Raw genomic sequence first — 20,387 nt, 5'->3', positions numbered from 1 at the left:
AAACGCTACTATGGGGTATAGGGTATAGTAACCCGTTTATACTAAAAGTATATTTTAGGAAATAAAATCATTTGTAAAATATAGACATTGCATGCGGAAAAGTATATATTATGTTAGAATAACCATCGGCTTATTAACGTCAATGTAATGCATATTTTGAGATGAACATCGCTCTCTTTAAAATATCAATCTAAGATATGTAAAATTGGGACAAATAAGAGATACTTAAAAAATACAGATTTATGTTGCGACCATTGATAGTATTACTTAACATTCTTTGATCACTATACTCTTCAGTACTATTCTGCTAAATATGTGCACTGCATTGAGATTAATTAATATCAAACATGTTTATTTTGTTTTGAAATGCTGTCAAATAAGACTTATTTATTCCATGTATCGCAAATAAAACAGATGTAAACATCACTGTCTATTTACTGACTGTATTTCGCCTTTTTTCCTGAGTTATTCAGTAATTTAATTCTAGCAACGAAGAAGAGGTGATATACTTGATTCGCCAGTCTGCTTGTCGGTAGGTTCGTATACACAAACTTGTTGACGAAGTACAGCTGCACTATTCATAGTTCACCATTCCGATAGAGTATCAATACATTTATAGCATACAGTTAAACCTGTGTACAACGGTCGTTTAATGGAAGTGGCCAAAATGGCGTTCTTTGACTTATGCATTGTACTCAGGTGATCACTTTATTTATGGTGAGTCAGATGATAGTATCATTCGCGTTCAAAGAGACACCCACTGACAGCTTATAAAAGGTATTTGTACAAGAATAGCACAAAGCAGCATTTCAAACAACCAAAACACCTTCCCGCAATTTATCTTAAACAAGTTAATTGTTTTATGACATAGATGTTCCAAACCACAAACACTCATTCTCAGTAAAAACAACATATCACGCTTTCTCGGTAAAACAGATCGTTCGACCCACTGTTTTCCGTGCCAATAGTCGGACGCCTCTAACTCACATTCCCAATCGACTCACACTCTTATTTCATGCTTACGTTTAACCGCGCTATGCACTTTCGAACGTCGAACACTTAACTCACTTGCCAAAGACACGCGCGCTATTCCAAGAATAAAATCGTTTCACGCACTTGACCAGTGACGTAGATTATCTACGTCTCTGAATTGACTCACTGCTTTAATGTGGGGAATTAACGTAAACAACTTATTGTTGATCAGTGATTTATAATTCCTAGAAAGCTTTTAGAAAGCTCATTTAAAGAAAGATCCACAATGATACTAGTATTTTTCGAATCCATATCTAGTTACGTAATAACTACTTTAAATTGTAAGTACTTATTAGAGGTCATTTAGTTAGCGACACTTACTTATAATATATATATATATATATATATATATATATATATATATATATATAAATGAATTAAAGATGTTTTCTGCCAGAAAAATAAACATACACACATTTTATGAGGCTTTATTTTATTTAAAGACGTTGTCCCGTTTCGTATTTAATAGGTCCCTATGATAATATGTCTCGGGATTTGAAGTTTTTAACACGTTTCTTTGAATGCAGTCACTATAAAATTGTTAACATCCGAATTAATATTTGACGTGCGTTAAGCGAAAATGGGTTTAATGCCATATGAGACCTCCAAACCTTGCTTCACATTATAGCGGACACGTCAGCATAGGATCAGACTGGTCAGGCTCAACTTGAGCCACGCTGGCCGCATATGGCATTATACCCCTTTTCGTGTAACCTGTAACATATTTCCTATATGTATTTGAAACTTTAACGGGAATTAAAAAACTTAAGGTTGGTTAACGTATGCAAATACGCGGTACATTTGCTAGAGAATATGCGTTCCTATGTTTAAAGTGACAGTAAAGCACACTTAAATTAAAAGTTCATAACAGTTCTCTGGCATTTTAATTGCATCATCTGTCTGTGCATCTGTTGGTTGCGTCTCACGTGTGCGGAGTATCTTGTAATACAAGAAGATAAAAATAATTATCATACAGTGATTTTACATCATCTGTACTCATAATTATATACAGACTTGTTGCCGCTTGTTTAATATTCAACTTGCAAGCTTTTAAGTTCTTTTAAGCAGGGAAATGACGCAAAATTTAGGTTCTTATTTTTCTTAAAGGGATCTTTTCACGCTTTGGTAAATTGACAAAATTGAAAAAAGTTGTTTCAGATTCGCAAATTTTCGTTTTAGTTATGATAATTGTGAGGAAACAGTAATACTGAACATTTACCATGGTCAAATATAGCCATTATATGCATCTTTTGACGATTTTAAAACCTAAAATTTATAAAGCGTTGCAACGCGAAACGATTGAATAATTTGGAGAGTTCTGTTTTTGTCGTTAAATTTTGTGAAACTACGAAAATTGCTTATAAAAGGTATAAAATACGTCAACAACGTGTACTCGGCGGAATAGCTCAGTAGGCTAGAGCGTTTTTACTTCAGGACTCTGGCAGGACTCCAGGGGTTACTGGTTCGAAACCTGCTCCGGGCAATGTTCTTTTCCTTTTTTTAATTTTATTCTTGATTTTTTACTGGAGCTTTTACGATCCAATGTTTACATTTATCGATATAAAGCATTTAATGAATAAGTTAAAAAATGCCAAAATCTGTGAAAAGGCACCTTTAAACAGGGACCTGTACAAACAGGTCCCTGGGTTGAACTTACGGTCAGTTGGTCTTCATATAAATATCACTCGGCATGTTTTCATTAATGTGATTTATGGATGCGGTTGGAGTATTGATTTGTCACAAGTACATGTACAGTTGTAAAATCAAACGTTCGCACAGTAAACAAACTTCATTTCCACGCTCCGGTAAATCGCTGGTTTAAAGCTCTGCCACAGGCCGTGTGCTTGGCTAAATATATCGATATCTACTTCAGTGCACGCGTACTTCAACGTGCTCGCACGAAACTTGGTATGCATCATCGGCTATTTATTGGGTTATGTAAGGATGTCTTATGTAAGGTTACATAACTGAATTAGGACAAAGAGAAAAATATATATAGCCGCAAGTTTGTGGATTAGGAGGAGATTGAATTTTGCTTTTGCTAAGGTAAGAATGATGTTATACAATTATTAATTATACATTTATGTATTATAGAACTATATGACTTTTTGTATGTTGATTGTTTTTCTTCTACTACTTAACTGTTTATAATGATAATATAACTTGTATGATATAACTATATAATGATTATATTATTATTATTATAACTTTCTGAACATGTTGTAAAAGAACTGATTAATCGGATGGCTTATAATATGTCGTGAATGTTAACCATGCCTCGTTACAATGTTGTCATAATTTATTATCAACATCATTACAAAATTGTATAAACTTAGTTGACTTGATTAGTCTGCGTGATTTACACTAATTATTTGTTTAGTTTTCTTCATTTATTCATAATTATTCTTATTAACTTCTAGATGGCGCAAAACGTGCCCCTACTTATATAACTACGCCATTTATTTAACGTGTGTCAATTGATGTTAACCAATGTATGCATTATTTCCAATTAATTTAGAATTCTCATTATTAATATCACAATTATCACCATCATTACACATATTTAAACCAGCAGATGACGCACAACGTCCCCCTACAACATCATGTGTAGAATGTGCGTGATTTGATTTTGATTTCACCCCTTTAACATTGTAATTATCATCATCATTATCGTAGTTTCTGTTTTAATTACCACCAGATGGCGCACAACGTTCCCCTACTCGTGCTCACGTTTCTCGTGCTCGCTGCCTTTATCGTCGTCTGCGTCTTCAACGGACTCGCCAGCGGCGGTGCGAACACGGGTAAGCGTCTTTAGAGAATATTTTGAACACGGGTAAGCTTCTTTAGAGAACTACATGTATTTCGAACACGGGTGAGTGTCTTTAGAGAACAATTTCGAACACGGGTGAGCGTCTTTAGAGAACTATTTCGAACGCGGGTAAGCGTCTTTAGAGAACTACATGTATTTCGAACACGGGTGAGCGTCTTTAGAGAACTATATGTATTTCGAACACAGTTGAACGTCTTTATAGAACTATTTCGAACACAGTTGAGCGTCTTTATAGAACTATTTCGAACACAGTTGAGCGTCTTTATAGAACTATTTCGAACACAATTGAGCGTCTTTATAGAACTATTTCTAATACAGTTGAGCGTCTTTATAGAACTATTTCGAACACAGTTGAGCGTCTTTATAGAACTATTTCGAACCCAGTTGAGCGTCTTTATAGAACTATTTCAAACACTGTTGAGCGTCTTTATAGAACTATTTTGAACACAATTGAGCGTCTTTATCGAACTATTTTGAACACGGGTGAGCGTTCTAAGAGAACTATTTTGACCCGGGCGCTAGGAAAACCGGGCTTAATGCATGTGCGTAAAGCGTCGTCCAATATTAGCGTCTGGAGTCTGCTTAGGCGAATCAGAGAGAGCACTGTCTTCATAACTGGATTTTGATATTATAAAAAAATATGATCACTGAAGAAAGTTTCGTCCCTTGTACGCCTGTGCGGACTATAGATGGTTATCTGGGACGACACTTTACGGTCATTCACTGAACCCCGTGTCCCCAAAGCGAGGTTAGTTTATTAAGGGTATTTGCTACGAGCCAGTATATCGATGTATTTTACACACTGAACATGGGGCGTTTGGCTTTGCGTTCATTTTCTTATAAATTGAATAAATCCGAACTAGACATTTTCTAAGTTACCTGTGTGATATTGTACATTATTGCAACAGCCTCTACAATCCACACATACTATTTTTGAATTACATGGACTTGCATACTTGTGCTTTTTCTATTTACAATACGCAAGCTTTGTTAGCTCTATGAATTTTGTTCACTGTGTCTAATGTTCTACGTCTATATGATCGGTAAATACCATGATTTTTTTAAATAATTTTGTTACATCAATCTTAACCGTATAAACGTGACTGATTTGTTAAATGATGCGTTATTAATTTATTTCATAATTTACGGGTATCTTCAATTTTTCGGCGATATTGGTAATTTCTTAACAATATTCTAACTTTTAAGAGAAAATAAGATCAACTTAATTATTTCATTAGTAGTAATATTCAGTTATATCGGTTATTATAAATAATTTTCCGATTCACCTCAGATTTGACCTTAACCTTAGTCTGCTTGAGTCGTACTTGAAAGATAACATGATTCTATAGCTTGTTTGCGGGTTGTTATCTGACATTATTGAAAACTATCCCCACATATTTTTAACGAAACAGGCAAATATTAAACATAGAGCAACTTAAAAAAAACAACAGTATGTATACTGACGAAATTAATGAAGTACAGTGTGAACCGCAATTAATTTCACTGTATTGTTAATTCCAGGGCTCTACAAATCGAGCACGGGAGCGATTTCTGACAAATACTACGTCGAGATTACGCCTGCTGGCTGGACATTTTCAATTTGGGGATTCATTTACACATGGCAGGCACTCTGGATCGTATACGCTATTGTAAACCTATTCAGAAAATCCGAGAAAGGACCCTACTACACGTATCCGGTACTACTTCCGATCCCCTTTCTGGTCACCTATGTGATCAACATGGCCTTGAACTGCGTGTGGATGGTGGTGTTCGATCGAGAAATCATGGAAGCGGCGTTGGCAGTTTTGTTCTCGATGTGCGTCACCTTGTACATTTGTATGTTCATCTCCTACCGAAAACTCGACCAGTCTGTGCAAGTCCTCGAAAAGCAGAGCCGATTTTCGGACGTGTGGCTCATCCGAATGCTTGTACAGAATGGACTCGGGATTTACGCCACCTGGTGTACAGTGGCCACGCACCTGAACCTCGCTTTCGTTCTCGTGTACAGATCCGCTCATGACATAAGCAACCAAGACGCATGCACCATCGCCCTGGGTATTTTGTCCGCCATTATTGTTCTATTCATAGTAACGGACTGGTTCTTCTTGGATCGGTTTTCGCGTTACACATTCACACCGTACTTAGTGTTGGTTGTAGCATTCGCCGGAAGTTTGTCGAAGAACTACGAAGAAGGGGCAAGAAACACGACATTTACAATTGTACTTTTAGCGTTTTCTGGCTTCGCTACTGTTGTTAAATTCATTCTTCTGGTCTACAGGCACTGTAGACGAACGGAAGGTGGGGTTAGAATCTCGGACGAAAGTATTGTCAAAGTGTAACATTCCATTATTATGTACTAAATACTGTGCTTTAGGGGATGGATGAAGGTCGGTGATGCAATGTTAAGATTTTTGCGGGAGAAAATCAAAACAAGGAGACAAACTAATACAGTCTTATTGAACTGTCAGACTTATATGCGTCAATGAAAACCATGTTCAACTCTATACATGTTATGTGTTTTTTGTGTGTGTTAATAATTTAATTTTGTTTTATCCAATGTCTCCACTCGTCATTATTAAATTATTGTCATTTTATTACTATGTTATACATTTATTTTGTATAGTAAAGTGAAATAAATAAACTGTATTTAGTTTTTAATATTACAGTGTTTTCAGTCATTCCATCAAGTAAAACAACACCACGTGGACTATGCTCAAACTCTTCTGTAACAGGTGATAGTATACAGGGGTGCAGAATCAACGGGGTTTTCAGGAGTTTACACACGGATGGAAAGCATGTAAACGCAGTGTTAAGAACTTTATTTTTGCAAATATCTCAAGTTATTGAAATTCATTTGCAAAAATGTTTAGTGCAAAACAAGACAGTCTGAATAGTGAATAGTCTGAAATCGGTAATAACATTTCACGTTGCGTGAATCATAACCGTATACATGAATGCAGCATACATAGATTTTTTTTTAAAAGAACACATGCTTATTACATAAAGTAATTGTGATGTATTTCACATTGCCACAAGCAGCATAAAAATCTGTCCTTTATGCACTAGTTGAAATTCTTAAGAATTTTTTTTAAAAAGTTATTATGAAAAAAGAACCACTTACCGGTGTGTTACCATACATTCACGTTTAATAGGGAACCCCACAAAGTCACGTGACCCTGCAGCCTGTTCTTGCAATACTATACGAAAAAAACAATGTGTTTTCCATCTAGCATCCCATACCAATGTAGGGGAAAATGTCGACTTACTTTTATAAATTATGTAAAAATTTAAGTTAATTAATCGACTCCGTTAACGTTAATTTAATGAAAAGGAAATGTTGCGAAATGCAAAATGACCGAAAGCTTAATCTGAAATACAAACAACATGTTCAGGGATGGCACAATAATTAGGGTCGGTCGGATTAGTGTAAACAAATGTTTTTATACCTACTATAAGGTAGGTCTTTCGGAGATGTACTTTGATTGTCAGCATTAAAAAAACTTTGCTACAACAACTACACATACCACTACCTCCAGCATAATCAAAAACGACAATAGCAACAGCAAACGGAATGAAAATATGATCAAGATAAGCAAGTTATTTTTTAGAAACTGCGTCTCATCTCTGCCAAAGTAGATACTCTTATAAAACACAGAATTATTCATTAAATCATACATTAATTCGACATCTTAAACTTTCTTTGCTTTCCAAAATATATCTGCAGAATATATAGCATTTTCCTACATGTGACGTTTTCTTCACGAATTTCCTTTTAATCTCACCCGATATTAAAAAAGGAAGTCTGGTGTCCGCCTAGCGACCGGGAGGTCACGGGTTCGATCCCCACCGAGGGAGCGTTCTTTAGATCTCCCCCATAGACACCAAGTACTGGTTCTAGGCCCAGGAAACGGACTCGAGAGCGTTTATATAAGCCTTAGGCTTTCGATGCAATCGAGCTAAAATAAATACGTTGAAACTAAAAGGGAAGCAATCGACTTCGTTAGATTGTGTTGCCTAAAACTATGTTATATATGGTTGCTTCCCTTCGAGCTCATAACAGTTTAATTATATGCTTCGTTACATGAAGTATTATACGGTTTGAGTCAACATGTCCGTTTTGTCAATAGGAACTTAACAACATGGATATGTTCGTAGGTTATTTGAGGCTGATTAAAATCTAAATTGACAATTTTTATTGTATAAATGCGGCACATGTCACATGATTAAAATTATATTTATAGTTTACATTGATTAACATAAAAGTTTGATATCTGAGCTTCGGGATTGACATATTGGATAGTTATAAATCAAAGTTAAGCGGATGAGTTCGTCGCTTAATTTTTACAAAAAGGACTTCTTTTGAAATTCATCACGTTTAGTATACGTGAAATATCCGTATGCTATATGTTATAAGAATCGTATTCAAAGACCTGTCATGAGTGATCTTGAGTGGACTAGTGTGTACAATCGCTGACAACATATGTTTGAAACTTATATACAGAGCATGATTCCTATTTTCGAAACAAAATCGTGTGTTGTCGCGAACGGACGATACGATACAGAAATTGCTGCGACAAGAGAATGCATGTTTCAAATTTATTTATAACGTTTTGCCAGAGTATATACAGTAATAGAAATCAATCGCCAACTTTGCAGTATACAAATAATTAACCAGACATCTTTATTTTGGCAAACCCATTCCTGCCATTTATCCGACGAGTTAAAACAGGCCCGCTCTTTTTTTCGGTTTGTTCAAGCGCGTATAAAATTCATACCACCAGAATCCACAGGTGGTTAGCGTGTGGCTATGATATTAATTAGTGAAAACATCATTTGGAATGATGTATAATCATATTTTAACGAAAAATCAACTTTTTCTGAAAAAACCAATTTTCACTATCAAATATATATATAACAAGGTATTCAACTAGAAATCACCCGAAAACAGGGTGCATCGCTTTGAACAGCCATTACTTCATCAATTTTGCAGCGATTTTCATGAACCCGGTCTGATTCAACGCAGAAATGAATTTCCTTTCTGGATGTATATATCTTGTTATATTTCTACACATGATGGGTCAAATTAAAAAAAATAACGATACACAATTCGTGTGACCTACTTGGCATCGATCAGACAGGATTCATGAATGAAATCTCCAGGTGTAAAGACACACCTTCGCATTGGACCAATGAAATCACTCGTGTGTTTAAAATGTCAATTAGTTGAAATTTATGTAAACAAAGGTTTCAAACGGCGCTGGGCACTTAGTTTTGATGCATAATGCAACGGCAAGCACGGTAAGAATGTTTTTTCATACTTTTTATTGAGTTATGGTATCGAGGTCAGTGAACTTTGCAGGGAAAATGCCCTTTACTCCGTGAAGATTTCAGTCTTAGATCCGGTCTGATCGATGTCAAGTGGTCACGCGAGTTGTGTATCGTGTTATTTCTTAAAAGATGACCCAGTATTTGTAAAAATATTGCAAGACATATACATTTACAGAAATGAAATTCATTTATGCGTTGAATAAGACCGAGATCGTGAAAATCGCTGCAAAATTGATGTAGTAATGGCTGTTCAAAGCGATGCACCCTGTTTTCGGGTGATTTCGAGTTGAATACCTTGTTATCTATAGCTATTTTATAGTGAAATTTTTTTTCTTCAGAAAAGTTGATTTTTTGTTATAATATGATTATTTATCATTCAAAATGATGTTTTCACTAATTAATATCATAGCCACACGCTAACCACCTGTGCCAGAATCACAAGGAAATTGTCATACAAATGCCCTTTCCGCCTCATTTTGTTAACACACATTTGACTTTACCTTCATTTCGAAAATAGAGGTAGTACATTTTATGTGCATGAATGTGTATACATATAGCGCTATTTTGATTGTGTAATGTAATGACATCTTTTTACAAATGTGGACGAAAGTGATTTGTTATAGACATAAAATACTCTATAAGATCCGGTCATTGCAGGATAAAAGAAAAACAATCTGCATCAAATCCATGTTTTTAGAAATCGTCTATACGAAATAATGACAACCCTGACAGTCAGAGAAAGAAGACGACAGCTAGGCTTGGAGCGAGTAACTTAAATCTCTTTTCGTAATTTAAAACAAAATCTTACAGGTGATGCATTCTAAATACCAGTTAATTATAAATAACGCAAGTAGATTGATCATTTTATATTATAAAATATAAACAATTCACTACGCATGCACAATTTGCATTCCTGGGTTTACCACGTGACGATGATGATCAATCTACTTGCGTTATTTATAGTTAACTGTTAGTTACCTGGTACCTGTACCAAATAAAATTTATTACCGAATATACTGAAAATTTGAAAACTTGACAACTTTTTTCAAGTAATGTAATATACCAGTCATGATACTTAATCAATATAAACAAATAATTTCAAATAATATGGTATTTTATAACTTTTCTTTTTTCGCCAATCGCGGTTGACAGTCCCTTTAAGTGGAAGTGTTCTTTAGATCACACTTAAGGCACCAAGTACTGGTCCTACCCAGATAACAGGTTGTTTTATCAAATGTCTCAATTCAACTAAAGCTTGCTTAAGCTGTTGATTCTAACATAAACTGAAACATTAAATAATGTGATGTGATCAATTTAGATTAGATTCATATATACAGGTATCTCGAAGGTTTTAATGTTCTTTGGCAAACTTATGTCGCTAAGTTGAAATTCTGTCGCCACTTAACAACTGGTCCATTTTGTAGCAATTCATTAGTTACAGTCTGAACTTCATACACTGTGGCTGTATAGTAACGAGTTGAATGCAAACAAGCAAAATGTTATATCATCCATATGTTTTTATTTACACATGCCAATAACACATAAAACAAATAAAGATGTATTAGTAATCATATGAGCGTATTTAAATGATTGCCTCTCTATGCTTAGCCGATAGCAGAAGCATGTAATTGATGTATATATACATAAATTGAGTACATATATAACAAGGTAAATGGTAATGTATTGCGATAAAAACACTTCAATCACTTATTTGCATGTAAAGGAATAGTAACACAATAAGAAATTATAAAACACTGTAATAAACTTACACGAATATTTATGTACATGCACTAACAAAGTTATGCTATCTTTTGAAAAGCTGTGGAATCAATGCAGTATGTCCCATTAACCATGTATGAAAACAAGTATAATGTAGAACAGTATTCAGTTTGTTCAACACAATATATTATAAGTAAAGTTGTATTACATGTAAATAAATAGAAAATGCTAGTTTAGTACTAGCATATTAAACATTTATCATGGTACAACAAGAAAAAGCCAATCTATGAATAGCACAATACACAGGAAATCATCTTAATGCATTAACTTAACAAGCATTTAGCTAGTTTATAATCTAAAACACAACCAGATAAAGTTAATTTGATATCTTTAGCGGCTCTTTGAAAAATTACAACTAGAAAATTGCTGAAATATAAGTGCGATCGATTGTTAAACAGAATATGTCATGAACCTTATGATTTCAATTATATTTAATGTATATTCAAGTATATAGTAGTGCCATGTTTATAAGATATGATCATTCAATAACAACACGCTTCAAGCTGAAGAAAGCTTCCGTTTCACTCAAGTCTAACTTGCGATACACATATCTTCAAATTAAACGAAATACAGACTATTTCTTTTAATTCAAGACATGCCCTGTCGTTACAAGTACGCGATACAAAAGGTTTGTGTAGTCTATGGGATCATTGTCCGATTCTGATTGTGCAGTTCAGAGAACACAGATTGTCCAATCAATTTTTGTCTTGGCTTCATACTATTTTTTTAACTTTTTTATACGAGCATACACCGGTGTTACAGTAAATCAAATTTGCGTAAAAATAAACTGGCTTATACGCCTTTAGGTGTTACAATTGAATCCTTTCTATACCAAACTAAATGAGCTTTTGAGATGATTATTTGTTTAACGATCAATACAATTGTATTTATGCTTATTAATTTCTTAACAGAAGGAAAAGGTAGCAGTTAAAACTACCTTAATTCAAAAATGCTTAATTAAGTTTGGCAATTTGCCTTTTTGATTTTTTGACTTTCTGAATTCCGTGATATAACATACGGGAAGTTGGTGTTCGTAGCCTTGTTTATATTTGCACTGCACTAGACGTAACGTCATAGGCATTTGCTATTGCTTTAAAGTTAGTTGTGTACTTTGCCAACATGATCATAATCGTCGCCAGCAGTGTTTAGATGGTTGTATATGTTGTCTGAGAAGTCCGTTCTTGAGTGCTTAAATGCCTTGTTTGTGTAATCGGTATCGTTGTTGTCATCTCGTGAATCATCAATGGCCGCGTATGTGTCATTCGAATCTATCTCTTGATACATATCTGTATCATCCTTAGCCAAATCACGTGAAAATGCTGTATTTATTGGTGTTGAGTTAAGCGTGGTCTGTTTCTCTAACACAAAATAAGGATAAGCTTCGTTTGAAGGCATTTCATGAGTCGATCGACAACCTTGTTTTGCATGAACAAAATTCGCGTGCAATTCGTTTTTTGAACCGCTATTTTCATTGCCAATAGCTGATTGCTGTTTCTCTAGAACAAAGTAGTCGTGAACGTCTGTTGGCACGGACGTGATTGCATGTCTCTGCTGTTCAAATCCGTCTTTCTCTAGGACAAAGTAGCTGTGAACCTCTGATTCTGCAAGTCCGAGTTTTCCATTGATGGTTTCATTGTCCACGTCTGGGTCTGCTGAGGTACACAGCTCATTAGACGTTCCAGTTTTTGTATGATGTTCACAATATGTAGGGTTTGACGAAGGGCCGGGAAAGGAACCGTTTTGTGTAGACGCAGGGTAGGATGCGTTTGGTTTGGAATCTATCCTCGCTAACGATATGTCGCGATTGTTGTCTGTGCTTTCAAATTTTGAACCCTTTGTGATTGCTAAGCACAATTTCCCTCTACAAATATATGAATGAATTATGAGGTAATGAGGGCTATATAGGAGTCACTTTGTCGGTCCGTCGGTCTGTCCCGAAATTTCATCCGATCTTCACCAAACTTGGTCAGAAGTTGTATCTAGATGATGATAAGGTCAAGTTTGAATATGGAGTATGCCAGGTCAAAAACTAGGTCACGGGAACACTTAGTGTGTTTTAAACTGAAAGTTTGTCCGGACCATAACTATGTCATGTATCGTTAGATTTTAAAATGACTTGGTACATTCGTTCGACATCATGGGATGGTGTGTCGTGTGAGAAAAGTACATCGATATCTCAAAGGTCAAGGTCACACTTGGAGTTAAAAGGTCAAATGCTTGTCCGGGCCATAACTTTGTCATTAATTGTGAGATTTTAAAATCATTTGGCACATTTGTTCCCCATCATTGGACGGTGTGTTGCGCGAAAGAATTACGTCAATATATCCAGGGTCAAGGTCACAGTTAAAGTTCAAAGGTAAAAAATGGCCATACATGAGCTTGTCCAGGCCATAACTATGTTGTCATTGTGAGAATTTAAAATCATTTGGCACATTTGTTCACCATATTAAGACGGTGTGTCGCGTGAAAGAATTACGTCGATATATCAAAGGTCAAGGTCACACTTCAAAGGTCAAGAATGGCCATCAATGAGCTTGTCCGGGCCATAACTATGTCGTTCATTGTGAGATTTTAAAATCATTTGGCTCTGTTGTTCACCATCATTGGACGGTGTTTGGTGCGAAAGAATTACGTCGATATCTCCAAGGTCAAGGTCACACTTTTAGTTCAAAGGTCAGATATGGCAATAAATGATCTTGTCTGGGCCATAACTATGTCATTCATTGTGAGATTTTAAAACGATTCTGTACATTAATTTTGTTCACATTCTTTGGACGGCTTGTCATCATGTGAAAGAATTCAAGAGTTCAAAGGTCAAAATGGCTTTAAATGATAATGTCATAATAATTCTTAAAAATCGCCATAAATTAGATTCTCTTGTTTTGTGAAGACAGCATGCAAAATAGTCTGCGTCAATGTGGCACGTGGGGTTGACGTCACGTCTGTCACAAAGCTCTAGTGTAAAAAATGCATCTTAAGTATGAAAAGTATTTAACAAACTGAAATTATTATACATTCATATATAAAACAATCAATCAGCATTAACGACGATTTTTGTTCATAGCCAATGAATCAAATTTTAGAGTATAAACATGAACATTATTGTACTTCACGAATCTGCAAATAAGCTTACTTTTTTCTCAGACCAACAACGATCAAAACTGCTGCTACCGCAAGTGCGACTGCAACTGAAACTCCTGCTGCTGTTGTTGCAGTTGAAGATCCTAGCATAAAACATAGATAATACGAGGTTAGTGCTGGCTTAGAACACGGAAGCGAATCTTGACAAGTTCTACAGTTAGCAAATAAATTTAGTTGTGTTTGACAATTACATGGTATTCGTTGTATCGGATCATTTACGCGAGTTATTTGTCTTTATTACGAAATTAAATACAAGAACAGGTCTCAAACACACGTATGAAGGAAATGATGTCATAAAAATGCACAATAATGTTATTATACTCCAAATGTTTGCTGTATTCAACATTTGCGAAAACATAAACTTTTATCGGATGATATATTTGTTTTTCTTTAAAATGGGCATGATGATTGCATAAACAAAACAACGATATTTTTTAAAGTAAACAAGTAGTAAAATACAAAAGGTTAATAGTGATAAGAGCTTAGTGGTTTCGAATGGGCTCTAAACGTAATGGTGATAGAGATCATAGAGGTTCGAGATATAATAGTGAAAAGTTGCTAACACACAGGTTCTAAAAATAAAAAGTTACATCACTTTTATAACAATTGTATGTTATTATCACCTCGTGAAGAGTCTGCAAATGCTTCATTAGGCGCAGCGCTTGTTGACGTATTGCCAGTTGTCGAATATGTAAACATAGACGATGTCGACACTGTTACTTGTGCTGTTGTGGTATTGGTTGCGGGAGAGGGTGCTGATGACGTTGATGTGCTGGGTATGTTCGTCGAACTTGGTGTCGGTGATGAAGCTTGTGTTGTAGACGCCGTGGTTGTGGCTAAATTGATCATATAAAATAAGGTACATATCTAAATCGCCATTCATATGTGTACATCATGATGTCGGTTTAAACGCAGTCTATGCGTTATCTGCCATATGCTTATACGCTGCATGACATTTTCGTTTTATTTTGATAATTGATATGTAAGTATAATGCATTAATAAAAATTGGGTGACAGTAGAATCTCACGTTTGATGTATTAACGTCACGTTTTAAATTTACTTGTTAAGGTAAATGATATTCTGTTCTTTATCATTTTGTAATATGTATATGTAATGTTTATTATATAGCTATACATGTATGTTCACTTTGATGCCTTCGAACAAACATATTTAATATTATTTAATATTTTTGTTCTTTCTTCCGGCAGTCTGGCCGTCTTATCTGGAGCACAAGGTATATCACATCGATGCATGCATATATATCGTTTTGTGGAGCGTGAGATGCACACGAGCAATAAATCTTGTTTTCACATGTTTATTTGTATTTTCCTTCGTCATAAACTTAAACCATGCCCGGAGGTTGCAGGTTAGATAGATAGTTTCAGTCACAGTACTATTTCTTTAAACTTTGCTATGTTAAGTGGATACACGTGTAATCGTTTGCGTCCGTTTTTGCAGGCGATGTGTCTTACCTGTTGGTCGGATACCAACGCATAAGAAGTACTTCCTGTCCTCACTTGAACTGCTAGAAAACTTTATTTCTTTTGATCCGTTTGTTATATAGGCAAACATTCGTGGACCACTGAAACTACCTAAAATGATTTTAAATATGCAAAGTTGTTTACGTACCCACTAACAGCTATTATCATCATACATACGAGTTAATATAAACGTTTACATATATGATACATAAAAAGGTTGCTCTACTAGATCAAAAGAATTTAATGAGTGCCAGAACAATGAAATATATTAAATGTATAACAAACCAATGCAATACAGGGAAATATATACAACACGCCACTTATTTATAACGAAATGTTAAAATGTAGAAACCGTATTGAAATGTTCAATACAAAGGATTAGCGTATTGAACGGTTTTGAGACGCAGCGAAATAATTTGTATCTTCCTTTGAATCCATCATCATAGAAAGTTAAATCTACCAGTACAACAAACAAACTGTTCGCTGTGTGCAGAGTCCACTCTCGACGAATATTTGTAAAAGCCAAATTTGTTATTTTCTGTGCACTGTATCCTGCGGCAGAAGATGGGTTGTCAAATTGATCTGCACAGTGATCATTAGCCGCATTCCAGTTAGCAAATGTCTGTGTCGAAATAGTTGGCTCCCAATCTAATAGAAGTGCATTTGTTTTACAATTGTGTATATAGTGTCGAATATTTTATTGAAAACGATGCATACTTACCATAATCATATTCCAAGTCCTCTTAATCTTTAAATGTAGAATGGAAATATTCTTACCAATACAAACCTATAGGGCCAGTATAAAATAAAAATAAGGAAATAGCTGAAGTAGCATACTAGTATTCCCAGTCGCACGCTAAAAAGCTTAAGGCAAAGAGCTTTTATATTTTAAATATGAAATTGCGGCGAGATTTACATTTACATTATTAGTGTTTATAGAATACCACTTAATTAAAACAAGGAACGATGCTGCGTACACGTATTTGCTACTGCTACTTGCTTAAAAACAGAAATATTAAAAGTAACATGTTTTAACATATAGTAACAACGTTGCACTGTTACTCCAAAGACAAATATTTAACAATTTGTAGACATATACGGATAAAAAAACTACCACAACCTTATATAAAAATGTTTTTCGATAAATCAATATACTGTATATGATCCTCGAATGCAATTTCATTTCAGAGTTGTCAATCAAGCCTGATTGTATACTGATTTTTATTACTTCAAAGTATAATTTACTTAGTTTATCTGCACGATACACACGCATGTTTTTAGCACTTGTTTCAGCAAAAGTATTTTCAAAATTGAAACGCCTTTAATATGGTCGATGTAAACAGATACTATTTACCTTTAAATCTGCACCATACATTCCTTTTATAATTTGCATCGGTACACATCACCCAAGCTGATTGGTTAGTGCTGGATGGGGATGCTTGACATAAATACTCGGTATTATTGGAATCTCTACTTTCTACAGAAACATCTGAAATTGAAATAAAAAATGATACTACTACTACAACCACTACTACAACAAAAACTACTACAACAAAAAATATAACAACAGCAACACCAGCAACAACAACAACTACTACTACTACTGCTTCTTCTACTACTACTACTACTACTACTACTACTACTACTACTACTACTACTACTACTACTACTACTACTACTACTACTACTACTACTACTACTACTACTACTTCTACTACTACTACTACTACTCCTCCTACTACTACTACTACTACTTCTACTACTACTACTACTGCTACTGCTACTACTACTACTACTACTTCTACTACTACTACTACTACTACTACCTACTACTACTACTACAACTACTACTACTACTACTACTACTACTACTACTACTACTACTACTACTACTACTACTACTACTACTACTACTACTACTACTACTACTACTGCTACTACTACTACTTGTACTACTACTACAACTACTACCAGTTCTACTACTACTACTACTACTACTACTACTACTACTACTACTACTACTACTACTACTACTACTACTACTACTACTACTACTACTACTACTACTACTACTACTACTTTTACTCCTACAACTACTACTACTACTACTACTACTACTACTACTACTACTACTACTACTACTACTACTACTACTACTACTACTACTACTACTACTACTACTACTACTACTACTACTACTACCACTTCTACTACTACTACTTCTACTACTACTACTACTACTACTGCTGCTGCTGCTGCTGCTGCTGCTGCTGCTACTACTACTACTACGTCTACTACTACTAGTTCTACTACTACTACTACTACTACTACAACTACTACTACAACTACTTCTACTACTACTACTACTACTACTACTACTACTACTTCTACTACTACTACTACTACTACTACTACTACTACTACTACTACTACTACTACTACTACTACTACTACAACTTCTACTACTACTACTACAACAACTACTACTACTACTACTACTACTACTACTACTACTACTACTACTACTACTACTACTTCTACTACTACTACTACTACTACAACAAAAACTACTACTTCTACTACGACTACGACTACTACTACTACTACTACTTCTACTACTACTACCACTACGACGACGACGACGATGACGTCTTCTACGAAGACTTATACTACTACTTTTGGTAGAAATTTATTTATTTTTTGCAAGGCATAATAAATTAAGATACATCATATTGGTTTGTTATTATATTAATCTAAAATTTATTAATGATTTGCTTTTTCAAGACCAATTCCTGTGGGTTACATTATTAAAGTACGTTTACTTTAGTACATCATTTAGTACATCAAATAATTACCGTTCAAAACGCTGTAAATAGCAATGTCCAAGCCAGCGCCACAAATGATATCGCCGCATTTTGTGCAATTTGTGCGGTTTGTCAGATAAATCTTCCGTACGTTAGTGCAAACACATGTTTTTATCTGTAAAAATATCTCGATTTCATTATACATAGATAAAAAGCACCGCGTCCATAAAGAGAAGTTGATATTCAAAGAATATCATTTCAAAGCCTTTTTTAACTCTTATACTGATACATATACGTATTAAATCACGTCTTATGCACTTCAAATAAAACAAGGTCAGAACGGTACTCACAGCGTGCAATGTGTTATCGTACGTTTAGGTACTGTCGTGATTTTCAACATATAATATGTCGTTCAGTGTCTTAAACAAGTAGACAAACAGTTCTTTAAAAGTGATACCGGAAGGAGCATTCACTCAATCAATTATCATTAGTTACACGTAGTTCAATTCTAAAAGAAAAGACGTCAAGAGAAAAGACAGCATGTCAACGCACAATAAACTCTTTCTAAATAATGTAATAGTTTTTGACAATGCATTTACAAAATGAAATATATTTTGACTTGACAGTTGGTTTAGTTGCAAAACTTATGTATACAATGCAGATCTTATCAATCGTAAACACATCTTATCGAATTTAAAACTTATTTTGGTTACTTTTTAGCTTTGCGTCCCAATATTAAGGAGGGTTGGATGAGGCAAATAGATTGTCACTTGTCCGTCTGTCCGCACGTAGGGATTTTGTATCACGTGCAACTAAATTCTTATAGAACTCCATAAGCGCATTTATGTAAACTTCTGTAACTTATTATTTTGCTTGTACTTTTTTTCCTTTATTAGCGTATTAATGATAATAATCAGCAAGTGAATTGCCCTTCTGGGTATCTTTGTTTTAATCGGAATGTGCGCCGCTGTTTTGCTCTATGTGTTCCCCGTGCACATGGTGAGCGTTTTCAATCGCTGGTTATCCTCCAGGTTTACACTTTTTATTAGCACAAAATCTCCTGTCAAATCAATGGCAGATCTTTATGAAACTTTATAGAACTGATTCTTGGGTAATTCTCGTTTACATTTCTTTAAATTGTTCAAGTTTCCCTTATATTAATGAAACAAAAGCTGCAAATAAATTGTAAACACAAAATCTATATAAAAAAAAATCATGGTAAAATCGAAGGGGTCATAGGTGAAATGTAGAATGTCAAACATGGTCAAGCGCTCTTGTAGTAAGCTTGTTCAAATCAGGACCGTATGGTCAAAACTGACCACGTCTCAGTTGTCTTATGATTTACTAGTATATAGACTTAATGACTAAATAAATTAAACAAATATTTCTTACATGAAATCGCATTTGTCACGAGTTTTATATTTGGTTTGTAACATCGTAAAGTGACCTTCTTCTAAGTTTGTTATCATATCTCTTGATTAAAAAGTGACCAGGTTCCAGAGGACAAGTGATAAACAAAAATTATGTAGATTATAGACTCTTAGAAATACATTGAATAATGTTCTCCTCTCGAAACACAAGGCTTACAACTGTGTATTTTGTACGTTGCATCTGTTAGTTGTCCTTTAAACAATTTCAAAGCATACGCTTGAAATAAAAACTGTCAACGCCATAGAAGAAAATAATCTATGGCGATTATCTAGTGAAATACTTGAAATATCTTCTTTTAAACATATGTGTTATGTTTGTCATGTAACATCATTCAGTTGCCTTCTACTAGCTTGGCTTAACTTACAATTTTTTGATTACAAAAAATTGGTCATATCAGGGATGTGGGATGAAATATGTTATATAAATATCGAATTAACATTTGGTATGTAAGTTAGAAATGTGGTCCTACAAAGTAGTATACTCTTAAGTATACTGCATCGTACCCCGGGTACGGAAAATATACTTAAACGGCCAACATTAGACGTTACCCGAGTTTTACT

At 34.7% G+C, this 20,387-nt stretch overlaps 2 protein-coding genes across 3 annotated transcripts in view; one reads left to right on the top strand and one right to left on the bottom strand.

Moving 5' to 3' along the window:
- The first annotated feature begins 2,934 nt into the window (after window positions 1–2,934).
- LOC127838261 (uncharacterized) lies at window positions 2,935–6,520 on the top strand. Its single transcript, XM_052365887.1, has 3 exons — window positions 2,935–3,078; window positions 3,731–3,833; window positions 5,384–6,520. Exons 2-3 carry the CDS (start codon window positions 3,731–3,733, stop codon window positions 6,199–6,201), a joined length of 921 nt encoding a protein of 306 aa, XP_052221847.1. The 5' UTR covers window positions 2,935–3,078; the 3' UTR covers window positions 6,202–6,520.
- A 4,192-nt stretch (window positions 6,521–10,712) lies between these two features.
- LOC127837716 (uncharacterized) overlaps window positions 10,713–20,387 on the bottom strand; it is a 191,383-nt gene continuing 181,708 nt past the window's right edge. Inside the window, exons 1-4 of one of the 2 annotated variants that reach the window (XM_052365025.1) lie at window positions 15,584–16,232; window positions 14,734–14,946; window positions 14,103–14,193; window positions 10,713–12,830 (exon numbers count right to left, since the gene is read on the bottom strand). In XM_052365025.1, the coding sequence (XP_052220985.1) occupies window positions 12,068–12,830; window positions 14,103–14,193; window positions 14,734–14,946; window positions 15,584–15,683 (1,167 nt within the window). In that variant the 5' untranslated portion in view covers window positions 15,684–16,232 and the 3' untranslated portion in view covers window positions 10,713–12,067. Of the gene's footprint in view, window positions 12,831–14,102; window positions 14,194–14,733; window positions 14,947–15,583; window positions 16,233–20,387 lie in introns of those variants that run through there. The other variant, XM_052365024.1, reaches the window with a different exon arrangement.

This window comes from Dreissena polymorpha, chromosome 7, assembly GCF_020536995.1.
Source record: "Dreissena polymorpha isolate Duluth1 chromosome 7, UMN_Dpol_1.0, whole genome shotgun sequence".
In the NCBI taxonomy this organism is placed as follows: Eukaryota; Metazoa; Mollusca; class Bivalvia; order Myida; family Dreissenidae; genus Dreissena; species Dreissena polymorpha.
Note: the sequence above shows the minus strand (reverse complement) of the source record. Positions and strands in the feature narration are given on the sequence as shown.